The sequence below is a fragment of the Myotis brandtii genome, unplaced genomic scaffold (genome assembly GCF_000412655.1).
Source record: "Myotis brandtii unplaced genomic scaffold, ASM41265v1 scaffold1270, whole genome shotgun sequence".
Lineage (NCBI taxonomy): Eukaryota > Metazoa > Chordata > Mammalia > Chiroptera > Vespertilionidae > Myotis > Myotis brandtii.
In genome coordinates, this window is record NW_005354465.1 from 131,703 (window position 1) to 153,787 (window position 22,085).

General features: G+C 56.6%; 1 protein-coding gene across 3 annotated transcripts in view; it reads left to right on the plus strand.

Moving 5' to 3' along the window:
• CNTFR (ciliary neurotrophic factor receptor) overlaps positions 1 to 22,085 on the plus strand; it is a 40,158-nt gene that overhangs the window by 16,296 nt on the left and 1,777 nt on the right. For all 3 annotated transcript variants that reach the window (XM_005859513.2, XM_014534227.1, XM_005859514.2), the window contains 5 exons: positions 6,148 to 6,232; positions 10,364 to 10,597; positions 16,980 to 17,097; positions 17,274 to 17,440; positions 18,512 to 18,675. In XM_005859513.2, coding sequence (XP_005859575.1) covers positions 6,148 to 6,232; positions 10,364 to 10,597; positions 16,980 to 17,097; positions 17,274 to 17,440; positions 18,512 to 18,675 — 768 coding nt within the window. The remainder of the gene's footprint in view (positions 1 to 6,147; positions 6,233 to 10,363; positions 10,598 to 16,979; positions 17,098 to 17,273; positions 17,441 to 18,511; positions 18,676 to 22,085) is intronic.

Consider the following 22,085-nt stretch of genomic DNA (forward strand, 5'->3'; position numbering starts at 1 on the left):
TGGGGATCGAGCCCACAACCTGGACATGTGCCCTGACCAGGAATCGAACCATGACCTCCTGGTTCATAGGTCGATGCTCAACCACTGAGCCACACCAGCCTGGCTGGACCAGTTGACTTTTGAGGGGAAAAGCCCGGACCTTTTGCACCTACAGGGCTGCATAAACACAGACCTACATGTATGTGCATATACAAGCCCATGACCAGGCCACCAGGCGGCTCCCATCTGGAGTGGAGCTCCAGGTGTGGGCACAGGCTGGTGGGATTCGGATTCCCGCCTCTTCAGCACACCTCTCAGCTGCCCATCCAGGCTCATCATGGGAGGGCCCCAAGTTTCCCCCACAAAACACCCCCACACACGTGCAGCAGGGCATGCACATGCTGATCTCAGGGTCCCCATGGTGCAAGAGGCTGGGGGTGGGGGGTTTGAGCACTCAGAGTCCAGGCTGCTGCCAAAATCCATCGGAATCTTGTCCCCCCCAGGCCCTCATCTCCGGCTGCGGAGGTCACAATAGCAGGTGCGGACACCGCCCCCCCACAACTCACTCACATCGGGCTGCCTCCTTTTCCACAGCCTCAGCCAAGGGCTAGAGCTGGGGGACCACTCCCCCTGCCTCTCTCCTGGCCCCCCCCTCCCACTGGTGCTCAGCTTCTGCCCCCTTCTATGGGGGGAAGGGGGGGTCTATGTTTGGATGGGATCCTTTCCCCTGAGCACTGGGGTTTGCCCCTGGAGTGTGTGAGATTGTGGTAGCCCAGAAAGAGATAAGGCATGAATCCTGAACCCAGACATGGCTTTTAGTCCTCTGCTCCTTGGGGTGGGGATACTGAGAGCTGAGAGGAAGGCCAGGTCTGAATTCAGAGCAAAAGGAGAAAGAGCCAGAGACAAGAGACTCAGACGGGAGGGAGCGACGCCACAGGGAGTGGGAGCCTACCCCATGGCCAGCCGCCCCAGCCCAGAAGCTGGCCCCTGACCCGGTCCGCCCCCTCCCTGGTGGGGGGCCTGCAGCCAGCTGCCAGGGGCCAGGCCTCCCTCCATGGCCTCACCCCCCGCCCCCAGCCTCTGGACAGCTCAGGCCTCTGCCCCCGCCCCCACCGCCCACGCTGTCCAGGCTGCCTAGGCCTGGTGGGATCTGGGGGCCTCCTGGCCTCAGCCCCTCCTCCCGCTCCTGGAACTTCCCGCCAGCCAGGACTGTCTCTCCCAGGCTCCCCTTCTGCCAGTACTGTTCCTCCCTGCCCACCACATCCTTGTCCTCCGTCTCTGCCCCTGCTCTGTCTCTCATTTTCTCTCCGTCTCCAAGTGTGTCTCTCTTCCTCACTCCACTCTAATTCCTCTTTAGGTCCGAGGCCTCTAGAAAACCTCTGGCCTTTGAATTAGTTCATGCTGTGTCCTGTCCTGAGCTCTTGCCTCATTCAGGACGGGGCCTCCAGGGCTGCTGTGGGGGGAGTCCAGGCCAATCAACTTCCTTGGATCTCAATTTCTTGGAGGCACCACATGGGGCCTCCCTGCTCATTCACTGTCCAGGCAGATTGAGCCTATCTGACCATCAGCACACCCACACCATCCAATACCTTGAAGCTCCGAACACAGTTTGTGACATCAACACATGCAGTCAGAGCTGGGTCAGTGGTGCTAGGAACTTCTTATGTTGGGCTTGTATAATCTGACCTGTGTGCTTCTGCAGGGATGAACAGGGGCTTTCCAAAACTCATCCTTCCCCTTCCTCAGGGTCTGCCTTCAGCTGGGCAGGAGCTGAGGGGGACGCAGGGCAACGGGGACCTTGCTGGGACTGGCAATGCTAGAGTAGGCAGTTAGAAAGATATGAGCTGGGAGAGGCAGCTGGGGCTTGGAGGAAGTTGTGGGAGATGCAGCAAATTAAAAATAGACGATGGAGGTGACAGGCCCCTGTGTGAGGAGGAAAGAGCCCCTCGAGGGTGTGGTCTAACCAGTGGCATAACACCTGGTGAAGGAGCCTTATAGTTTGAAGATATATTTTTTGAGACATGAGGGAGGGGATGACTTGCTCCTTGCCTAGGGACGTTCCAGCCTAGGGGTATAAATCCTCTAAGCTCCCAAATATCGGGGCACTTGGTTATCTCTGGACAGAGACCACCCCAAACACAGCTAATAGCAAGAGGGATCGGGGACCCTGGCTCCTACCCAGACTCAGACCCTAGGTCACCGAGGTTCCTGATCTGGAGTCTGTCATTGTATCTGTCATTGTCACTGCTGGTCACTGTCAGCCTCCATGGTGTAGACTGTTACTGAGTCTTATTAACATCCCTGTAGCACTGTGAATGTCACCATCATTGTTGTTCTATGTGACTGTCAGTCTCCTTGCATTTTTTATTTTGAGATAACTGTCATTCTTACTGTGTCAATGTCAACAGGTATCATTGCCTTGTATGTTGGTGTCATTGTATGTGACTGTCACTGCATCGTTGTCATTGTCGTGACTGTCAACACCTGTGTGTCATTGTCAACTATGTAACTGTGTTATTTATACTGGGTGTTGTTATCAATGTGTAATAATGGTGTCTTTGTGTCACAGTGGGACAGTGACAGTAAGTTGGGGGCCCAGGATTTGTCTCTCTCTCTCTCTTTTTTTTAAATCCTCACCAGAGGATATTTTTTCATTGATTTTTAGAGAGAGTGGAAGAGAGAGAAATATTGATATGAGGGAAATACATCGATTGGTTGCCTCCTACATGCACCCCAACCAGGACCCAGGCTGGGGAGGAACCTGCAACCGAGGTATGTGCCCTTAACCAGAATTGAACCTGGGACCCTTTGGTCCACAGGCCGACGCTCTATCCACTGAGCAAAACTGGCTAAGGCCCAGGATTTGTCTCTTGATGTGGCACTTGTATGTGTGTATAACGATGACACTCTGGGTTTCTCTGCCAGGAGAAGTGATGGGCTCCTTGTGCTGACAAGGGGTTTGGGCTGCTGGGCACTAGGCTCCTTTCTTGCTACTGGTGTGCTCTCTGTTCTCTTCTCATTCTGGGGCTGGGGCTGGAGGCCCGGCTGGCCCCTGAAGTGGTCTATAGGGAGCCTGGGTCAGTTTGCATGGCCCTTATCTGGGGCTTTGTGGGATTTATCCTCCAGATCTATCCCAGAGCCATGGGGTGTGGACTTGGAAAATTCCTGGGAAAGATGCTCTTTGCCCTGGGATGGGCGGCCTGAGGTGAGCTAGGGCAGGGTGGAGGTGTAGCCCGGATGCCTCTGGCCTCAGCTTCCCTACCTGGGAATGGGCCCAGCTGGGACTCTCTGAGGGAAGGAAAAATGAAACTGGCCTGGGGTTTTCTGGGTTTATGGGGCAGAGATCCCTGGGGCCTGGGCTACTGGATCCCCAAAGAGAAGTCCTGCCGTCCCCAGGAAGGCCCTGCTCTTCTTGACTCACGTTGGCCAGGACGGCTGCCCTGACACTGCCCCTCCCGCTGGAGGAGCTGGGCGGGTGTGGAGAGATGTTCTAGGGTGGCACAGAGACCCTGCCAGTGTCTCTGTCATCTCTCTCAGTCTGTCTCTCCTTCTGCCCTTGAATCTCTGCCCATCTTCTATTCCCTTCATCTCTCTTCCTACGTCTTTTCTTCCATTTCTCCCTATTTTGGTCCCTTCTTGTCCCTCTGGGTCTCTGCTCATGTCTTTCCTTCTCTCCCTGCCTTGGTGTCCCCCCCTCCCTTTTCTGGGTACCCCAACCTTGCAGTGTCTGTCTTGGTACCCCATCCCCCACTCTCTGCAGTGCGCGCTCTCAGCAGCGCCCGTCTCCCATGGCTGCAGCCCCGTTGGCCCAGGGCCCGGCCCTTACAGTAACTCATCGGGCTGATGGAGACGACTTTGATGAAGAAGCCACCCCTCCCCCTGCGGGGATCCAAGTGTGTGTGTATGTGTGTGTGTGTGTGTGTGTGTGTGTGTGTGTGTGTGTTTGCTTGTATGCATGACACCCATGCTAGGCCCTCTCCTCCCCCTTACTATTCCCCCAAAACTGGGACCAGGAAGGAGCTAGGAGCAGAGGGCCACCCGGTCCCTCTCCTCCCATCCTGTGATCTAATCTCCATCCACTCCGCCTGCCCAGCTGCCTGCCCATGCCAAGGTTCCTGCTCCATGTGGTGGGCAGTGGGTGGCACTGAGGTGGAGTATTTTCCTGGCTGTGAGGAGAAAGACGGGCAGATGGCAGAGATGGCAGGGGTGAGTCTGAGGGCTACCTGCAAGGGTGGAGGTGGGGAACCAGCTCTTGCCTCTCTTTCTCTAGCACCACCTATAAATTCTGACAGTTCGGGGTTCATTTCCTGGCCTCACTACTTGCTGACTGTGACTTTGGCCACTGTCTCCTAGACCTGAGGAGTAACTGAAGACGGGGGAGTGGCGGAGGGTCAGGAGCCAGGCCAAGTGGTAGCTGAGGGATAGCCAAGGCCACATGGGGCCTGGAGAGATGAGCTGTGCCAGGGAGGGGCAGTCAGAGCACCTATGACTGTGGCTGGAGGAAAAGCAGGGCAGATGGGGGACTCGCCTGGTGAAGGGCAAGTATAGCAACAGGCAGGCAGGCGCCCTCTCCCATGAAGGAGCCCCACCCGCCGGTTCAGGCTCACACCCGCGTTTGTCTCCTCCTGCTTCAGCTGTCTGCAGTGTCGCTGGCAGTATTTCTGACAGTGGCTCTGGCTGTACCTGGCAGTGTGTCCGGCTGTGTGTCTGAGTGTCCCTGGCAGTGTTTTTAGCGGTGTGGATACTGACTGAGCATCTGGCTGTGTCTCTGGTTCTCTCTCTAGCTGTTTTTCTGGGTGTATGCCTGCTTGTCTCTACCAGTTTCTCTGGTGTTTCTCTGCTTGTGTGTCAGGCGGTGTCTCTGGCACGGCTTCGGACGGTGTCTCTGGCTCTCTGGCTGTGCTGCTGGTGGTTTCTCTGCGTGTGCTTCTTGCTCTTTCTCTAGCGCTATGTTGGCTTGGGTCCGGCTGAGTCTTTTACACCGTTTCTGGTGGGTCCTTTGGTTATGTGTCAGCTGTTCTCTGGCCTCGTCTGATCCTGCCTCACAGTCTCCCAGTATAACTCCAACTGTGCGGAGTTGCGTCTTCGGGGTTCTGTTCAGCTGTTTTGGGCAGTGTCTCTGGCCAGCGTCTTTGCTGTGTGTCTGGCTACACCTTTGACAGTGTCTGGTTGAGCATCTGGCAGTATTCCTCTCTGGGTTTCTACTTCTGTCTAGTTGACAGTCCCCCTTCTCCTCAGTCTGAGTTGGGAGAATCATAGTTGGAGCCATTTCTGCAGGAAGTAGTTATTTCCCTCAGGTGTAAACGCTCTCAGGTGTAGCGTTTGCTGGGGTGGGACAGCTGGACCCATTCCAGGAAGCAGGACAACAAGTAGGGGGGCCATTGGATTCTTCCTGGGTTCTGGGGACAGGGCCTGAGTGTGCTTTGTGGACCCACACGGGTGTGTGTAGACACTGGTGCACATCTGCTGGGCTGCCGGTCCCAGGCTGCTGGGGCATGTGGTTAGGGTGAAGGATGGGCCGAGACCGCTAACAAGGACCTGTCTGTGAAAACCTCTCGTTCTTCTCTTGATCATCGCTGCACACTAAAGCAAAAGCCACGTCCGACCCTGGTCACACCGGACCCATCTGCTCTGAACTTCCCAGAGCCAGTGGCAAGGCTCACTGCGGGCCAGAGCTGAGGGCCCCTGAGCAGCAGGGTTTTGGGCCCTCTCCCCAGGAGCACAGCAAGGGACCTTCCATTCAAGGCAATTTGGAGAAGTATAGACCTCCAACCAAGTTAAAACATCACCCTTTCATTTTGCGACGTTTATAGCTAATTAGCCAACCTCACCAGCAAAGTTATTATTTTTTTTTTTAAAGAAAAATGGTTCTATAACTCATCCGCGGTTGACTACATCCTGCAGCCAGCAGCCTTATTGAGCAACAAACCGCTGTAGGTTGCCTTCTACCATCTTAGCAAACCTTTGCCGACAGATGCCAGTAATGTTTTCTATTGCTTGAAAGAGGATCCTGAGCCCCATTAAGAAGGGCATTTGGGGTCAAGGTGCCCGGCTCTAGGGCTGGGATTTCCTAGTCTTGCCTGAGAAGTGGGTGGGCTCCTAGGAGGTTCCTGCCTGGGCTGATGCTGCCCCTTCCTCCCCTCCTGCTACCCCTGTTTCTCCCGACAGATGGCTGTTCCTGTCCCGTGGGCCTGCTGTGCTGTGCTTGCTGCCGCTACTGCCGTTGTCTACGCCCAGAGACACAGTCCTCAGGGTGAGTGCTTGGGGGGTGGGGGGGAGTGTTCCCTGCCGACCCTCTCCCAGAGCTGAGGATGAACCTCCCTTGGCGTAGCTGTATGCACTCACCTGAGAGCCACACACTGGCACATACTGGCATCATCACCCATGAGCACCCAGAAGGACATGAGTTATATGGCACTGATGCGCAGGGTGACCCACTGATGTTGTATCATAGTCATGGTCCTCCAGTCCCTCCTGGGTGGTCTCATGTTGATGGTATCTCTGGCTTGAGATGATCTGTCCCTCTTCCCACAAGGACGGATGTAGGGTACAGACAGGTGGGATGGAAGTTGGGGGCAGCTAGCGCCAGGGCCCCTGTACAGTATCTGGTGAAATGGAGTCTCCTGGGGCCTTTTGGGATATGCAATGCAGCGGGAGGCACTGAGAGAGACAGTGGGCAAGGGAATTTGGAGAGAGATAATGAACAAGAAGGGGGAACGGGCAGGGTGACAAGAGGGAGAGGCTGCACACTGGTAGGGGACTGGGCAGTCAGTCGGCTGGAACGGAATGGCTGGAGGAGGCAGGTATTATTCAGGTGGTGCCATTGGCAGCCTCCTGCCCTCCCCCTACCAATGGCCAGTGAGGGCTGGGTCCTCCCCACAGCCCACAGGACAAGGAGCTGCTGGGAAACAGGTACCCTCTTAACTTGAACACTGGCCCCTCCACTGCATTTGAGGCAGCACCTCAAAGAGCCACATCAGTACAGGGGCTGCCCTCGGAACTCCTCAAACAAGGCTCCAAGTATAGGGAGCTCCCCCTTTGCACGTGTTCTGCACCACCCGCCCCAACCCCAACCGGCTTGGGTAGAGTCAGAGAGGTTGAGGGCATCTCTGAGGCCCAGGCAGAGCTATGCCATCCTCAACCCATAGCTCTCAGGCTATGGGTTCAAAGAGGGCAGCGGGTCGAGGCTCCTGTGGCCTCTTCCTTGTGAGATCAACACTGAATGAGACCCAGAGAGCCCAGCCTGCCCCAGGGCTGCTCCCCAATAGGCAGGGACCAGAGGGACCACTGCTAGGCCGGCCCATCGACCTCCCGCCTGCTCCGGGCTCCTGTGCCGACCTGACTTGCCTGGGCCTGCAGTGGTCTCTACCCTTGGCCTGGTCCCTGCCCTTTGTATAAAGCAGGGCCACGTAAGACCAAGGCCACCTCTCTGCACCCGCGTGAGACGCTTCTTGTGCATTAGGCTGCGTTCTTGTGCGGGTGAGACCATGTCCCTGCTTGTGTTTCTCTCTGTGGTTGCATCCTTGCGGGCTGTGCCTCGGTGTGACATTGTCTGTGTGTGTGACCCTGCCTTTCGGGGACTGTGTCCTTGCGGTTGAGACTGTAGGATAGCCCCGCTCTGTTTCTGTCTGTGGGCTTGTGCCCCTGTTAAGCTGTCTCCCCGTGTATGAGACCAGGCCCCATACATAACTGTGCCTCTCGGTGACGGTGCCCTTCCTGTGCGTGCACATGACCTTGTCTCAGGTGTTACCATCCCTGAAGCGGACATGTCCCTGTGTGGCTTTGACCCTGTGGACTGTTGTCCTGCGGGCGCTTGTTCTTTGTGGGGATTGTCCTCGTCCTATGTGTGTGGCGACGTGAACTTGCTTAGGGCGCCCGGGGGGACGGTTTCCGGCATGTGGTCCCCATGTGAGCCTGTGTGCGCAGGTGTGAGGGAGCCCTCAGCTCGGTCCCTCTGTGTTCTCTGTGTCCATGACCTCATCCTGTCTCTGTCTCTCATCCTGGCTTCTAACAACCTTTTCACAGCTGATTCCTTTGGAGCATTTGTCACCGCGTCAGGGCCAAGAACCTCATCCTCCCCCCCGCTGCTTGATTTAATTTCTGAAATGGACAGCACATCAGTAGGGACACCCATGGGGTGGGAGGAGAGCTGTCCAGAGACAAAGGATTAAATCACTGCCATGCTTGGAGCTGTTGCACGGCCGTGTGTATCGCCATTGTTGTGTTATTGTCGCAGTGTGGCACGGTGTGATTGTCATGTCACGTTGCCCCCTCTGCCTCTGCCGTGTGGCCTGGAGTTGTCTTCTGTCATTGTCGCTTTTCGTTCCTGTCCTGCCCTTACGTCGTTGGTTTGTCATTGTCGTTGGGTTGTGTTTCCATGTCCTCTGGGAGGCAGACAGGGTGCCGTGAGGAAGAGTTATCCCACTGCCATTGTCTTTGCTGTGCTGATGGGCTCCTGTTTCCTCATCTTATAGCTGTACCTGCCCCCCCAGATTAAAGGGCCATCCTGGGTCCATGTTAGTTCTGAGCTGCTGTTGGTCAGTGTTGATGTGTTGCTGCTGGGACCATGATGGCCACACCCCCTCCCCATCGGTCAGTTTTCAGCCTCCTCCTCAGGCAGCTGGACTCGGAGTCTCTGCTGGGGGGTGGGGTGCAGAGAGAGGGGCTTGGCATGTTTCCTGGAAGCTCCAGGTTTTTGGAAGGGAGGATGGAAGGGGGCTCAATGGCTAGGGCTGGTGGATTGGGGGGGCTCTATGGCTTGAGCCTTGGACACTGGGCCTCTGGTCAGGGGGAGGCCCCCATTCAGTCTCTAGTCCAGCCTCACAGCTGTGGCCTCCGAGGCCCCCAGCCGCCGCCCTTCCGCCCCGTTCATCCTCTGTTCGGCTGGTCCCAGGCCCCACAGACGAATGGTCAGGGCTGGCTGGGTTTCCTGCTTCCTTCTCCTCCGACAGGGACAGGGAGGCTCAGAGAGGGGCAAGACAGAGACAAGCAGCGGGGGAGAGACCTGGAGATATGGAGAGACCCCACAGCACAGGGAGGCCGACAGAGGCAACAAACAGGGACAGATGTTCCAGCAGCACAGAGAAAAGCAGGACGGGGGAGGGGGCTGCGATGGAGGGAAGGGGTGGCTGGTGACATAGGGGGATCCCTACCCCCTGCGGTCCTGGTGGTGTTAACAAGTCTAATTAAGAGGCCACTGGCCCAACTTAATTGGCTCGTTAACAGGAACTGCCTCTGAAAATTTCCTAACTCAGTGGGGTAGCTCTCTGAGGGGAGACTTGAGCGAGTGTTAACGAGGGATCCCGCAGCCCCCCCACCCAGACTCCTCCCCCTCCCCCCTTCTTCTTACCCTCACTCCACAGATCTGGCTGAGACCAGGGAAGCATCTGTCCTTGCAGACTTGGGGGGCAGGATGCAGAGAGTAGATTTGCATCTCCTGGCTCTGCTGGTGTCTGTAGATGGGTGTCTGGGACTTTCTCTGTCCCACATGCCTCCCCCACCTAGCGCTGCCTCTCGACAGGTGCTCCCTCCCACCCTTCCACTCCAGTCTCCTGGGCTCCGTCCATCACGCCTGGGTTGCCGAGGCCAGGGCTGGGGTTTGCTTTTGGCTCTGACAGGCCCCTCCTGGGGGCAGGAGAGGAATGGTCAGAGAGCTCCCTCAGTCCCAGCACTCCCCCACCCCCACCCCAAGCAGTTCCTGCCTCGTGAAGTTGACAGCTGCCAGGAGTTCCCTAGGGCTCCCGTCCTCCACCCAGCCCATTCTCCCTTCTCCTACTGCTGCCCAAGCCCTGGATGTCTGGTTGGGAGTGGGGAGGTGGGGCTTGTCAGGAGGGCCAGAGTGGGGGAGAGAGAGAAAGGCAAGACAGAAAGAGATAAGGATGGGGAAGAGAAACAGATGGGGAAAGACAGAGAAAGGAGTCCAGGAATGGGGCCCCTCAGCTCCAGCTTGCCTGGGTAGCAGATGTCAGTGACTGGGGCTGGGCCTGTTGGTGGTAAGAGGGTTCGGGTCATGGGGTCAGGAAAATTTTTTAAAGGACCTAGGGACTAGAGGTGAACTGGGTTTTCACTGAGTTCTAAAATACTTCCCAGTACTCTACACAATCTCTCTCTCTCTCTTACACACACACACACACACACACACACACACGCACGCACGCACACACAGAAAATCGCTCATTCATATACAGTTTTGGAGACACTCCCATACCTGTACACTTGCACAGCCTTGGAGACATTCTGCACACTCCTCATCTCCCCAACACACTCACACCGCCAGACCCAGAGCGTCTTGGCCTGGACTCCTCACTCGTGCACATCCACCGGCTCTCACCTGGGCAGGGCTGTGACCTGTTCCTTTTGCTCTGTGTCCTCCCCACCCCCACAGAGGCGCCCCACGTGCAGTACGAGCGCCTGGGCTCAGACGTGACTCTGCCATGTGGGACAGCCAACTGGGACGCAGCTGTGATGTGGCAGGTAAACGGGACAGACCTGGCCCCTGACCTGCTCAATGGCTCTCAGCTTGTGCTCCGTGGCCTGGAACTGGGCCACAGCGGCCTCTACGCCTGCTTCCACCGTGACTCCTGGCACCCGCGCCACCAAGTCCTTCTACACGTGGGCTGTAAGTGTTGCCCCCAACCCCTCATCCGATCTCCTACTTCACCCAAAGGGGTTGTCAGGGAGGCCCAGACCCTTGGCGTAGATCAAGTCCCCTGTTGGTGAGGGGAGGAGGGCTGCCGCATCCTGACCCTTGCCCTCTGATTCCATCCCAGCCTGTTCTTCTGACCTCTGAGCCAAGTCTTGCCCACTGAGTCCAGACCCCTGGGTATTTTGCACATGTATCTCCCCCCTAACCTCAGAAGTCTTTGAGATCCTGAAATCCTGTTCCTGTGTCAAGATGGGTAGAGGAGGGCTGGTAGGTCATGGCCCATTTGGGGCCTGGTGGGGAGTAATTCCGGGGTCACAGCTCAGAGCGGGAGCAGTCACATTCCACTGTATGCTCTCAGGGGATGGGCACGAGGGCCTTATGGAGGAAAACAGGACCTGTGGTTATATAGGTATAGTTATGGGCACTAGGGGAGGCCCAGGAAAGGAGTGGAGGTGGGGACAGGAGAGTAGAGCAAGAGGAGTCAAGACAACTGGCGGTACCAATCACTGCAACAAAGACACAGTAGGAGGGTCCATTGGAGCAGAAGATAGTATGTTCTGTTTGGACAGTGTCTCTTGGTTTCCCTAGAATCAGCTCCCAAGATGAGAATTCATATGCAAGTAGTTTGTTTGTCAGGTGACGGAAACACCTTCGGGGAATGGGAAAATGATAGGAAGTTAAGTTAGTCACTAAAAAGTTACCAGCCACTAAGTCTGGGCTACTGGAGCTTAATCAATTGGGGGAACTCTGGCCGCCCAGGCAGAACATGAGCCTCAGAGGTCTCCTGCCAGAGGGCTGAGGGAGCTTGGGTGCTTACACACCAACTCCTGCCCATCCTTGGTGGGGGGTTCTCCTGGGGTGGGGGCGGGGACGCTGTTCATTCTCCAGCACTTTGGCCTGGTGCATCAGCAGGCGATGCAGGCTTTGGTGGCCAAAGAAAGCTCTTAGGCAAATATCTGCAGAAGCACCGTGTATGGGTGAGGGATCTGTGGCGCCGTCCATATCTGCTGTGGACACGCTTGTTGGGGTCCTTGGGCGACAACCAGTAGTTGATGGCTGGTAGCCAGTGAATCTGATGGTCTGGGATTCAGGGGAGAGATCTGTGCTGGAGATGGGAATTTAGGGAGTTGTCAGCATTCAGGCCATGGGAGGGATGAGATGGCCAAGGGAGAGATTGTGGGATGTGGGGAGAAGAGGACCCAGAATGAACCCCGAAGACTATCACGGTACAAGGTGTTGATAGAGAGAAATGAGCCACCCAGAGAGAAGGAGCCAGCAGGAAGGTAGAGGGAAGCCCAGGTGAATGGGGTTTTGCAGAAGACTTTGGAGAAGTCGGAAGGGTGAGGTGGTCAGTGTTGCTGAGGGTCAGCATCGGTATCCCAGCTAGAGGCTCTCATGGACAGAATAACTATGCAGAAAACAGCTTATCTTATTTTCTCCTTGAGCCAAAGATTCAAGCTTCTCTGGCCTCATGCCAATTGGGTGATGCACCCCACTGTCTGAAGATGGTTTCTTTACTGTCCCTGGCAGCTACTGAGGGAGGAGATGCTTGAGGGTCCTGGGAGCAGACCCTTGCCCCCCTGTCAGGAGATTGGTGTGGAAAACCATGGGAAATGTTAGATTGAAGGGTTGCTCAGGGTCCTCCACAAACACACGGACCCACCAGTAGGTCTAGAGGAGGGTGGAATATGTTTTGGTGGGGATGTTCCTTTCCTCACAAAAGCCTTTGTTTGATATGTTTAAACTCTAGCGAAGGCTTTCCTAACCAAACAGCTTGGTTGCAAGCCAGGGGTGGAGTGACCCTTGTTGTCCAGATCTAGAAATGCAGGACTAGCCTAGAGGAGTCCTCTACGACCCACCTGAAGTAGAGAACTCAGCCTCCGCCCTCCGCCCCCCCACCCCCCACCCCCACCGCCTCTCTGGAGATTGGGGTGGGGACGCCTTTCTGGAGGTTGGGGTGGGGAGGTTGCATATACTGAGTGAAGAAGGATGAGGCCAACTTGGCATTGTCACTCACACTCCTGACTTCTCAGTTGATTTCCCACAAGTCTTCAGGATGGACAAGGTTGGCAGTCCGGCTGGGCCTTGGTGACACTGGGCCCCCATTCCTGATGACTTGGTCTTCTTTGAAGGAATTGGTCTAGAAGTCATTACTAGAGTCCGTACACAAAGGACATGCCCACAGCTGCCCTGTTGTGACCAGAGCCCAGACCTATTACATATAGTCCTGACCACTCCCCAGGCCCTGCCTGTCGGAGAACAGCTGGCCATGAATTGGTGGTGGCATTTGTAACAGGTACTTATCTCCCGTTGCCTTATTTCCTTCTAAAGAGCTGGCCAGAGGAACAGGGGACATTAATCATGATTGTCTCAGTCACTTTATATTAGTAACAAGAGACTGGGTTTGGCAGCACTCAATATCAAATTATCCTTCTTGCCAGCACTCAGAGAACAGGACAAATTTACCCCTGATTTGTGGGTCATTCAAACCAAAAATTATTTAATGTTTATCCTAAACATACATGATTTTTAAGTCTCTATTTCCACAGGAACCTGATCATAAAAATATTTTGTTGAGTTCTGGCCGGTTTTGCTCAGTGGATAGAGCATTGGCCCATGGACTGAAGGGTCCCGGGTTCGATTTCAGTCAAGGGCACGTACCTCGGTTGCAGGCTCAAACCCCTGCCTGGTTGGGGCATGTGCGGGAGGCAACCAATTGATCTGTCTCTCTCACATCAACGTTTCTCTTTCTGTGTCTCTCCCCAGCCTCCCTCCATTCCACTTTCTAAAAATCAATGGAAAAATATCCTTGGGTGAGGATTAGCGAAAACAATAAAATAAAATATTCTGTTGAAAGCCCTCTTAATCAGACTGATCCCTGGATTGCTTTCTCTTGATCCACCTTCCTGCCCTCAGGTGGATCCCCCACAAACAGCGCTGAGGAGTCTCCTGCCCAGGACGATTAAGGCGGCCACCCCCCAACCCCTCCAAAAAAAGGATCACAGGGTTCCCTTTAATAGCCTTTTGTTTACTAGACACAGCTGATGCAGTGTCATTCTGTTTTTAAGCTAAAACAAATCAAAGAATAATCCACTAACTTTAAATTGGACAGTTCCTTATCCAGTTTTTTAACATTTGTGTTTGATTGGTCAGGATGGAAGCTCCAGACCCCCTGGTTCAGCACTACTTTGCCCTCAGCCCTGTTGGCTGTGGGAGGTTGGGGGGAAGGGGGAGCATTTGGGAGTCCAGAATTCGGGGTATATCAAGGGATGCCACAAGATAAGGTTGGGACAGGCTATGGCCCTTGAATGCCAGGCAGGAGGAGTGTGGGTAGGGCCTGGGCAGGGCTGGAGCTGGAAGGGTCCCGCCCTGCCCAGCCTGATCTGGGCTGGCCAGGGGTGTGGGCTGCCTGTCCCTCCTCCTCTCTGGGCCTCGGGCAGGCCTCGTGCATGCCGGGGGCTCCAGCCCAGGCGGGCTGGCGAGATGAGAGGAAAAACATGCGGTTTGGTGGGCTGGACATGGAAAAACAAGCCAATTAGGAGGAAAACAAACAAAGCCCGGGCCAGCGAGGGCACACGCACACACACGCGCACGCACACGCACACACAGCCCTGCATGGGACCCAGGGACACCCTGCCACTGGCTGACAGCATCACTGGGACATCTCAGGAGTCCCCACAAGAGGCAACTCAGGATGATATGTATGCATGTGAGTCCTTTCTAGCACGCTCGCACAGTGTTCAGCTCATACATGTGAACACACTTAGAATTCTGGGCACCTTCCCACACCCAGTTTGAAAAATACATTCAGGCTTAAACTCCAGCTTGCATGTCTCAGGTATGTAGTCTTGCTGTCACTGTGTTCCAGACCTGGCGGCACATTTACACGTGTTCTCTCTCGCAGGGTGCCCCCGGCACAGCCTTACACACATAGACAGTCTCAAACTCGAGCAGCCTTTCCTTGAGTCACACACAGCCAATCACACAGCTACACGACTGCCCAGCGTCTCCGTCACACACATGAAGCCTCTCAAGAGTTACACAGCCTCACAACTGCACCGTCTTAAACTGCACTCTCAGCAGGCCTCCTGCTCGCACACTGTCCCACAGCCTCACACTTGGTCTCTCGCAGCACCCCCACCTCCGCCCACCCGGCCCCTCAGCTGGGCTCCAGCTGCAGCAAGTCACTCCTTTTCTTCCTTTTCTTTGTTTTTCTTTCCTCCTTTTCCCTCTGAGAAACCTGGTCCCTGTCAGGAAACCCAAGCCCTTCCCTACTCAGGGCCCAGGGCCAGGCAGGAATAGCCAGATGACAGACAAAGCCCTGCCTGGCCCCCCAGCCCTCCATGACCTGCCCATTTAGCGAGGGAAACTTGTTTGAGGGGGAGGCTGGTTTGAGGGGGGGCGATGGTCTGAGGAATGGCAGAGGCTGGTCAATGGGGAGGCTGGCCGGGGGAGGGGGCCCGTGAGGCCAGTGCCATGGCCCGCTCTGCCCTCCCGAGAGTCCCAGGCGGCAGGGAGCTGACTCTGCAGGCTTCAGTCCCCACCCCCCACCCCCCAGCGCCCTTCTCCTTTGAAGCTGGGGGTGAGGGGGGGGGGGGGCGGCAGAAGGGAGGAGTGGAAGCTTTTCAGCCGACCTCGGAATGTCCTTTCCTCCTGGGGTGGCTGCCAACTCTGGCCTGGCCCACAGGCCCCCACAAGGCACTTCCTCCCACCCCCACCCCCACCCCACGCCTCTGTGCCCCTAGGCAGATAGGGAAGGGATACGAGAGGCACACAGTATGAACATGAAACAGACATGAGATGGACACAGGGCCAGGAAGGCTTCCCAGGGGAGGCAGGGAGCAGGGAGCAGAATGCAGGTTGCCCCTTGTGGGGGCTCAGCTGGGCTCTGGCTTTCCCTTGCAGGCCTGGGGCACGCAGCTGCCTCTGTCCACAGCACTGCCCACTCCACCTGCGACACCCACGCTTCCCCGATGCCTCTCGGAGCCCCTCATCTCTCCTGCTGCAAAGCCAGATGGGGCCCTGGGGGGTCAGCACAAATACATACGTACATACTCACGCATGCTGGACATGTATGTACACACAATCACACAGAGTCACTCACAGTCACGTGCACACTGTGGACGAAAGCCCACAGTTCCCCGTGTGTCACCATGGCCACTCAGCAAGCATAGACATGCACTCCCCGTCACTGTCCCTGGCTTACTGAACTGCCCCCTCCTATTTCCTGTCCACCTGTCAGGCAGGGGGCGGGGAGGGAGAGAGGGGGCACGGCAGGGAGGTGTCAGTGTCCCTGGAGCCACCGAGGACATTCCTTGCCTGGCTCAGATCACAGAAGCTGCCTCCTTCCAGGAACCTGAGCCGGCTGTCCTCACGCCTTACCCCGTGCCTGAGGGTGGGGCAGCTGGACTCGGTGCTCATGGCATCAGAGTGTGGTTAGACAGCAGAAAAGACGCCCCAAGTGTATCTGTGTGGTCACGTAGGTGGTATCCCCGTCCTGGGGCACAGCCCCAGCTTTGACTTGCTGTGTGACCCCAGGCAGGCCCTCTCCCTCTCTGGGCCTCCCCATTTCGAAGTGAAGACAGCTGCTGACCACGTAAAGGGCTTCTTAAAGGGTCTCTGATGGAGAATCCAGGGCTAGGGCTGGGATGAGGTGCCCACCAAGGGAATAGCAGCTTCCTCTCAATGGACACACATGCCATCATACGTGGGCACACACTCTGAGAGCCATGCACATAGGTGCTCCTACACATGTACCTCCATCCCATCACGGGTCACTTGTTCATGCCACACATGTAACATGTATGCCCACACATGCAGACATGTACAGGTACAAACGTGGGCAGCCACCCAATGCTGTTGCTCCCGTGGAACCACCAGGCCTGGCCTCATGTTTCTCGTTCTCTTCTGAGAGGAAGCCTGGGGTGTCTTCTCCAGGGAGTGCGCCCTGATCATCCCAGCAACCAGACTCCCTCCGGCCGCTGTGACACAGTCTGGGGATGGACACAGTGTGGCAGGAGATGCGGGTTGGTCTGATTCCCCCAGACATCACCTCCATCCTGTGATTGATGAGCTGAGGCCCGCAGCCCCCTGCTCCCCACAGTTCCCGCCTCCATTGAGCAGGTGGGGGGGGCTCCCTCTCCTTACAGCCCTTGTTTTTCTTTAATTAAACATCTGGCTCTCTGTGGCCTGGGAAGCCTCAGACCCTCGCTGACAGTCCCCCCTCCCCTTCAACCTCTGGCATTGCTGATGGGTTGGAGGGGGAGAGCTGGGGTTCTGGGGCCCACCTGTCCCCATACTAGTGCAGGGGACGGGGGGCTCCAGGAGTGCCTTGACCATGCTGTCTTCACCCCAGTGCCGCCACGGGAGCCCGTGCTCAGCTGCCGCTCCAACACTTACCCTAAGGGCTTCTACTGCAGCTGGCATCTGCCCGTCCCCACCTACATCCCCAACACCTTCAATGTGACTGTGATGTGAGTAGACACGCCTGCCACCCAGTTCCAGCCCTGACCTCTGACCTCTCCCCACCCCTCCCTCACCCTGTGCCCACAGTCCAGACCCTAGCCTAGCCTTGCTTGACCTTCCCCCAGCCTCTGCCCCACCTGACCCTTGATTTTGGTAACGGTGCCTGGGCCTCACCCCTCCCCAGGCACGGCTCCAAAATTATGGTCTGTGAGAAGGACCCAGCCCTCAAGAACCGCTGCCACATCCGCTACATGCACCTGTTCTCCACCATCAAGTACAAGGTCTCCATAAGTGTCAGCAATGCCCTGGGCCACAACGCCACAGCCATCACCTTTGACGAGTTCACCATTGGTACGTGGGGAGAGGGGGTCCCTGCCGCCTACTTCAGCGGGAGTGTGTGAGTGGGTATGTGCCAGAGGTGTATATGAACATTGGTGGGATGTTCACACGTGTGCACAGGTCTATATGGTATATATACACACGCCTACATATATGCGTGGCATGTGTCTATACCTATAAACATTTGAGTGAGTCTCCTTTACCTGCAGGGGCCGAGAGACTTCTCCAGCAACTCTTCCCATCATCTCTCTGGCTCCCACAGCATACAGGAGGGGGAGGGGGGCAGGCTGGGCCAGACCCTTGTGCAGCTGCAGCCTCCACCCCCCCACGCACACACTAATAGCTTCCTTACGGCCTGTGATGAATGAGGTGTCAGAACAGGAGACAGGAGTGGGACAGATACTGCACTCTCCCCAGCCCCCAGCCCAGCCAGACCCTCTGCCTATCTCTGCTCCATCCCGGACAGACCCTTGCCTTCTCTTACTGCTAGCCAGACCCAGCCAGACCCTCTGCTTGCCTCCCCACCCCGTGATTGGGTCCCCAGGCAGACCGTTTCTACATGAGCTGGGCCCTTATATGCTCCCATCAAATCCTCAGCCTACCTCCAACCCAGATCTGCACACCTGTGGATCTGGGTTGAAGAGCAACTTCAAACCCAGACTCTTCTAAGGGAGGCCATGTCTCGGTTTGGAAATGGAAAAGTTGAAGTGAAAAGCCAGGCTGGGGGGGGGCGGAGTGTATGATGCTGGTGCAGGAGGGGGTGATCCAGGCGACGATGGGGGTGATGGCAGAACCATCGCATAGGCTTCGTAATTGGGATCCTGGTCATCATGAGGATGGGTTGGGATGATGGAATGAAATTTTGGATGTTGATATCATGAGCTAGTGACAGTGACTATAATGACAGTCGTTGGTGATGACAGGAATGTGAGGTGAAAGGAATGAGATGGTTATTAATGGAGTTGCCAGACTTAACAGGGAAGAGGGATGGCAACCATGATGATGACGACGTGAGATGGTGGACATGGTGGCTGGGTCGTTCTCAGGGATTAGTGTGGTAACAAAGCTATGTCTCCTGAACAGTGAAGCCGGATCCTCCAGAAAACGTGGTAGCCCGGCCGGTGCCCAGCAACCCTCGCCGGCTAGAGGTGACATGGCAGAACCCCTCGACCTGGCCCGACCCCGAGTCCTTTCCGCTCAAGTTCTTTCTGCGCTACCGGCCCCTCATCCAGGACCAGTGGCAGCATGTGAGTGCCCGCCCCGCCCCTGCCCAGATCCCGAGCGCCTGTATCCCCACTGGTAACTGTCCCAGAGTGAAGCCTGAGGGCAGTCAGAGAGGCTTTCTTCGGGGAGAAGTCACCAGGTGGGCCTGGGAGGATGGCTGGAGCTGAGGGAGGTGTCCTCCCGAAGGCCCTGAAGGGTTCCTGGTGGCTCCAATGAGATGGGAACACGTCAGTCTTTGTGGCTCCCCGGGGTTGTAGAGAGAGATGCTGGAAGGGAGATGGCAGGCAGGGCGGGCAGCTTCCTGACTTCCGGCTCTCAGCCCTGACCAGGCGTCTCCCTCTTACACTGTGGCCCAGTCTCTGGGCCGGTGCTGGACCCAACGTCCAGGACAGTCCCGTCCTCAGGACTCACAGATGGGCTCACGGGGTCAGAATTAGGCAATGGAGTCAGGTTGGGTGCAGGGTGTGAGTTCAGGCCATGACTAGTGTCAGGACTCCAAAGTCAGATTTAGCTTAGGGGTCAACTTAAGGTTATGGGTCAGAAGGTGGCCTGGGCTGGGAACTAAGCAGTGGACAAGGGACAGCGTGGGTCCAGCTGTGGTCTGGAATGTTAATCAAGCTATGATAGAGAGCTCTGGGGAGCAGACAGGGGGTTTGGGACATACTTGAGGTTCTTTCTCCTTGAGAGCCCTGGGTCCATAGGGTTGTGGGCGCTGCGTTTGGCCCACGAGGTCCGTGCGCTAGGACTGGGGCTGGGAGGGTGCCCCATGGGGCAAGCCAGGCTGGCACCTGGGGGTCAACTTGTACCCCCACCGCATCCACCAGGCTCCAGCCCCATCTCCTCCTGCCCCCCTCCCAGCTAGCCTTTAAAGTGCGTAATTCGATTCCAGGATGCCTGTCCGGGTTGCAGGCCTGGCCCCCACAAAGGCTGCTCACACGCTCACATGTTCCCTGACAGAGTCCGGAGTCCCTCCCGCCTGGCCAGCTGCCCAAGCCTAATGCATTGCTAATAACCAGGGTCTAGTTTCACAAGCCCCCCTCCCCGGCTAACGAGCTACAGGCAGCAGCCCTGCGCGCGTCGCGGCGCACACGCCTTGCAGTGGACCTGGCATACTGCCCACCACACACACGGGAACATGCACACACACACATGGTCCTCAGGGGGAACCATGCTCCATACATGCATGTGACTAACACTTCAAAACCGTGCACTGGCTTGTACCATGGGCAGAGTCGACCCCACCCTGAGGTGGGCAGAGCAAACAGCACAAGCATGCTTGGCCTGTGGCACATGCTAGCCCTATGCCAGGTCTCGTTGGCATTGCGGTTGGCCAGATTTATGGCTCTTGAACTTGAGTTTTGCTCTGAATAGAACCTTCTCTCCCTGATTCTTGATCTGAGAGAGGGGCAGGTGTATCATTGGGGGTGGAGGGTGCCGAGGGTAGAGCAGAAAAAAATATCACTTGGATTTTCAGGAGGAAATGAGAGATACAGGCCAGGAATAATTCTTGATCTGAGAGAGAGGCAGGTGTATCATTGGGGGTGGAGGGTGCGGAGGGTAGAGCAGAGAAAAAATATCACTCGGATTTTCAGGAGGAAATGAGAGATACAGGCCAGGAATTGCTTGAGAATGGGCACCATGAGGCCTGGCAGGGACTGTCTGCCCATGGACAAGGGGGAGGCAAATCCTGGGACCCAGCTTGGGTCTCCCTTCCCTGTGTCTTCTGCTCTGGCCCCAACTCGGCAGGGAGGCCAGGAGACTGGATGGAGGGCTCAGGGGTGAGGCCGAAGCCAGCGACTGGAATTCCTGCCAATTGAGGATCCATTCTCTTAAGGAGGTGGATTAAGGGATTAGTGACAACCTAGCAAGAAGGGCCCAGGCCTAGGAGTTGTGGCTGCTACAGGGCATTGGGCTTCTGGGGCACGTTCCTAGAGGTATGGTGCCCACCATGGGCCCACCAAGGGGTAATTTGATCTGCTCCCCATGGCTCTCCCTTTGGGGAAAGGCAGATGTGGAGGTCTGGGAGACAGTCAAAGGAAGGGCTTGGGGGCTGAATCCGGTTAAGAGGAAGGAGGAGCCGAAGGAGCTGGGGCTGCTCAGCCAGAGGGAGTCTTTGCAGAGCAAAAGGGACTGGGGACCAAAGATGGAACTGGAGCCCAACTCCAGGAGAGGAGGGACTGGGGGGCCCATCGATCTTCCAGGGCTTAGTAAGTCCTACGCCCAGATCTGGGCCCAAAGTGGCTCTCGCCCTGACCCTGACCTGTACCAGTGCCTCTTGCCTCAGGGCCACAGGCTCAGAGGGAATAGGAGGGGCTTCCCACTTCCCTTGGACTGAGCTGCGCGCACACAGATACACGTACACACGCCTGCATGTACTCACAGCTTCTTAGGGCAGGTAGCACAGACCCCAGTTTTCTAGGGTGGGGGGCTGGGGGAGATTCGAACGGGGACCAAAGAAGCCTGAGGCCAGACGTGGCCCAGAGCAGCCCCCTCCTCCGCCACCCCCACCGGCTGCCCCTGTTTACGAGGCGGCTTAATGAGGCGGCGGGTGCTGCTGAGATGAACCAGAGCTCAGCCTGGGCCTGGGAGGGGCGCTGGACAGGCAGGCCAGCCTGGAGGATGGGGATGGGGAGACCTGCTTGATAAGGCCGGCTGGGGCAGGGGTGGGGTGGTGATGCCTCGAGGAGGAAATGGAGCAGCTGTTCTGCTGTCCTGCCACCCTGGAGCGCCCCCACCCCCCCACCCCTTTCCGCCTCAGGCAGGGCCATAACCACATTGAGGCCTTCTTGTAGGGGAGGCCAGATGGGGCCAGGCTGGTGGGTGCACTGGGCACCAGGAACACAGGCTCTGAACTGGAACTCTTGACAGAGCTGACGGAAGCCTGGTGCTTACCATGTGCGTGAGTCCTCATTACAACTCTGTGAGATAGATCGTTAACACCATTTTACAGATGAGGACCGCAAGGCATGTGCAAGTTAAGTAACCTGATCACCTAGCTGGTAGGGAACGGAGCTAAAATTTGGACTCAGGCAGCCTAGCTCCATATCTGTGTTTGTAACCTTCCCTCTAAACTGCTCCTGGATGGGAGAGGGCAGCACAGTGCCATCCTCTCCCACCCTGTTACTCGCGTCACCTCTAGGCTGGGACTGAGGACAGGTCTCAGGCTGGGGTTTGTGACGGAGCTGGGATGACAGCAGAGTCCAAACACCGATGAGAGTTCTCCTTTATTCTGCCCCAGGGGTGCTTCCAGTCACCCTACAGATTTCCTCACTCTCCTTCGGACCATCCTCCCCGCTGGGGGTCTCCTCCCTGAGGTGTCTTTATTCTCCCGCGGGAATATTCTCCATGTCCCCTCACTCCCCCAGGGAAGTCTTCATTCCTCCCAGCGGTGTCTTCACTCTTCTCTCCCCAGAAGCGTTCTCACTTCCTCTGG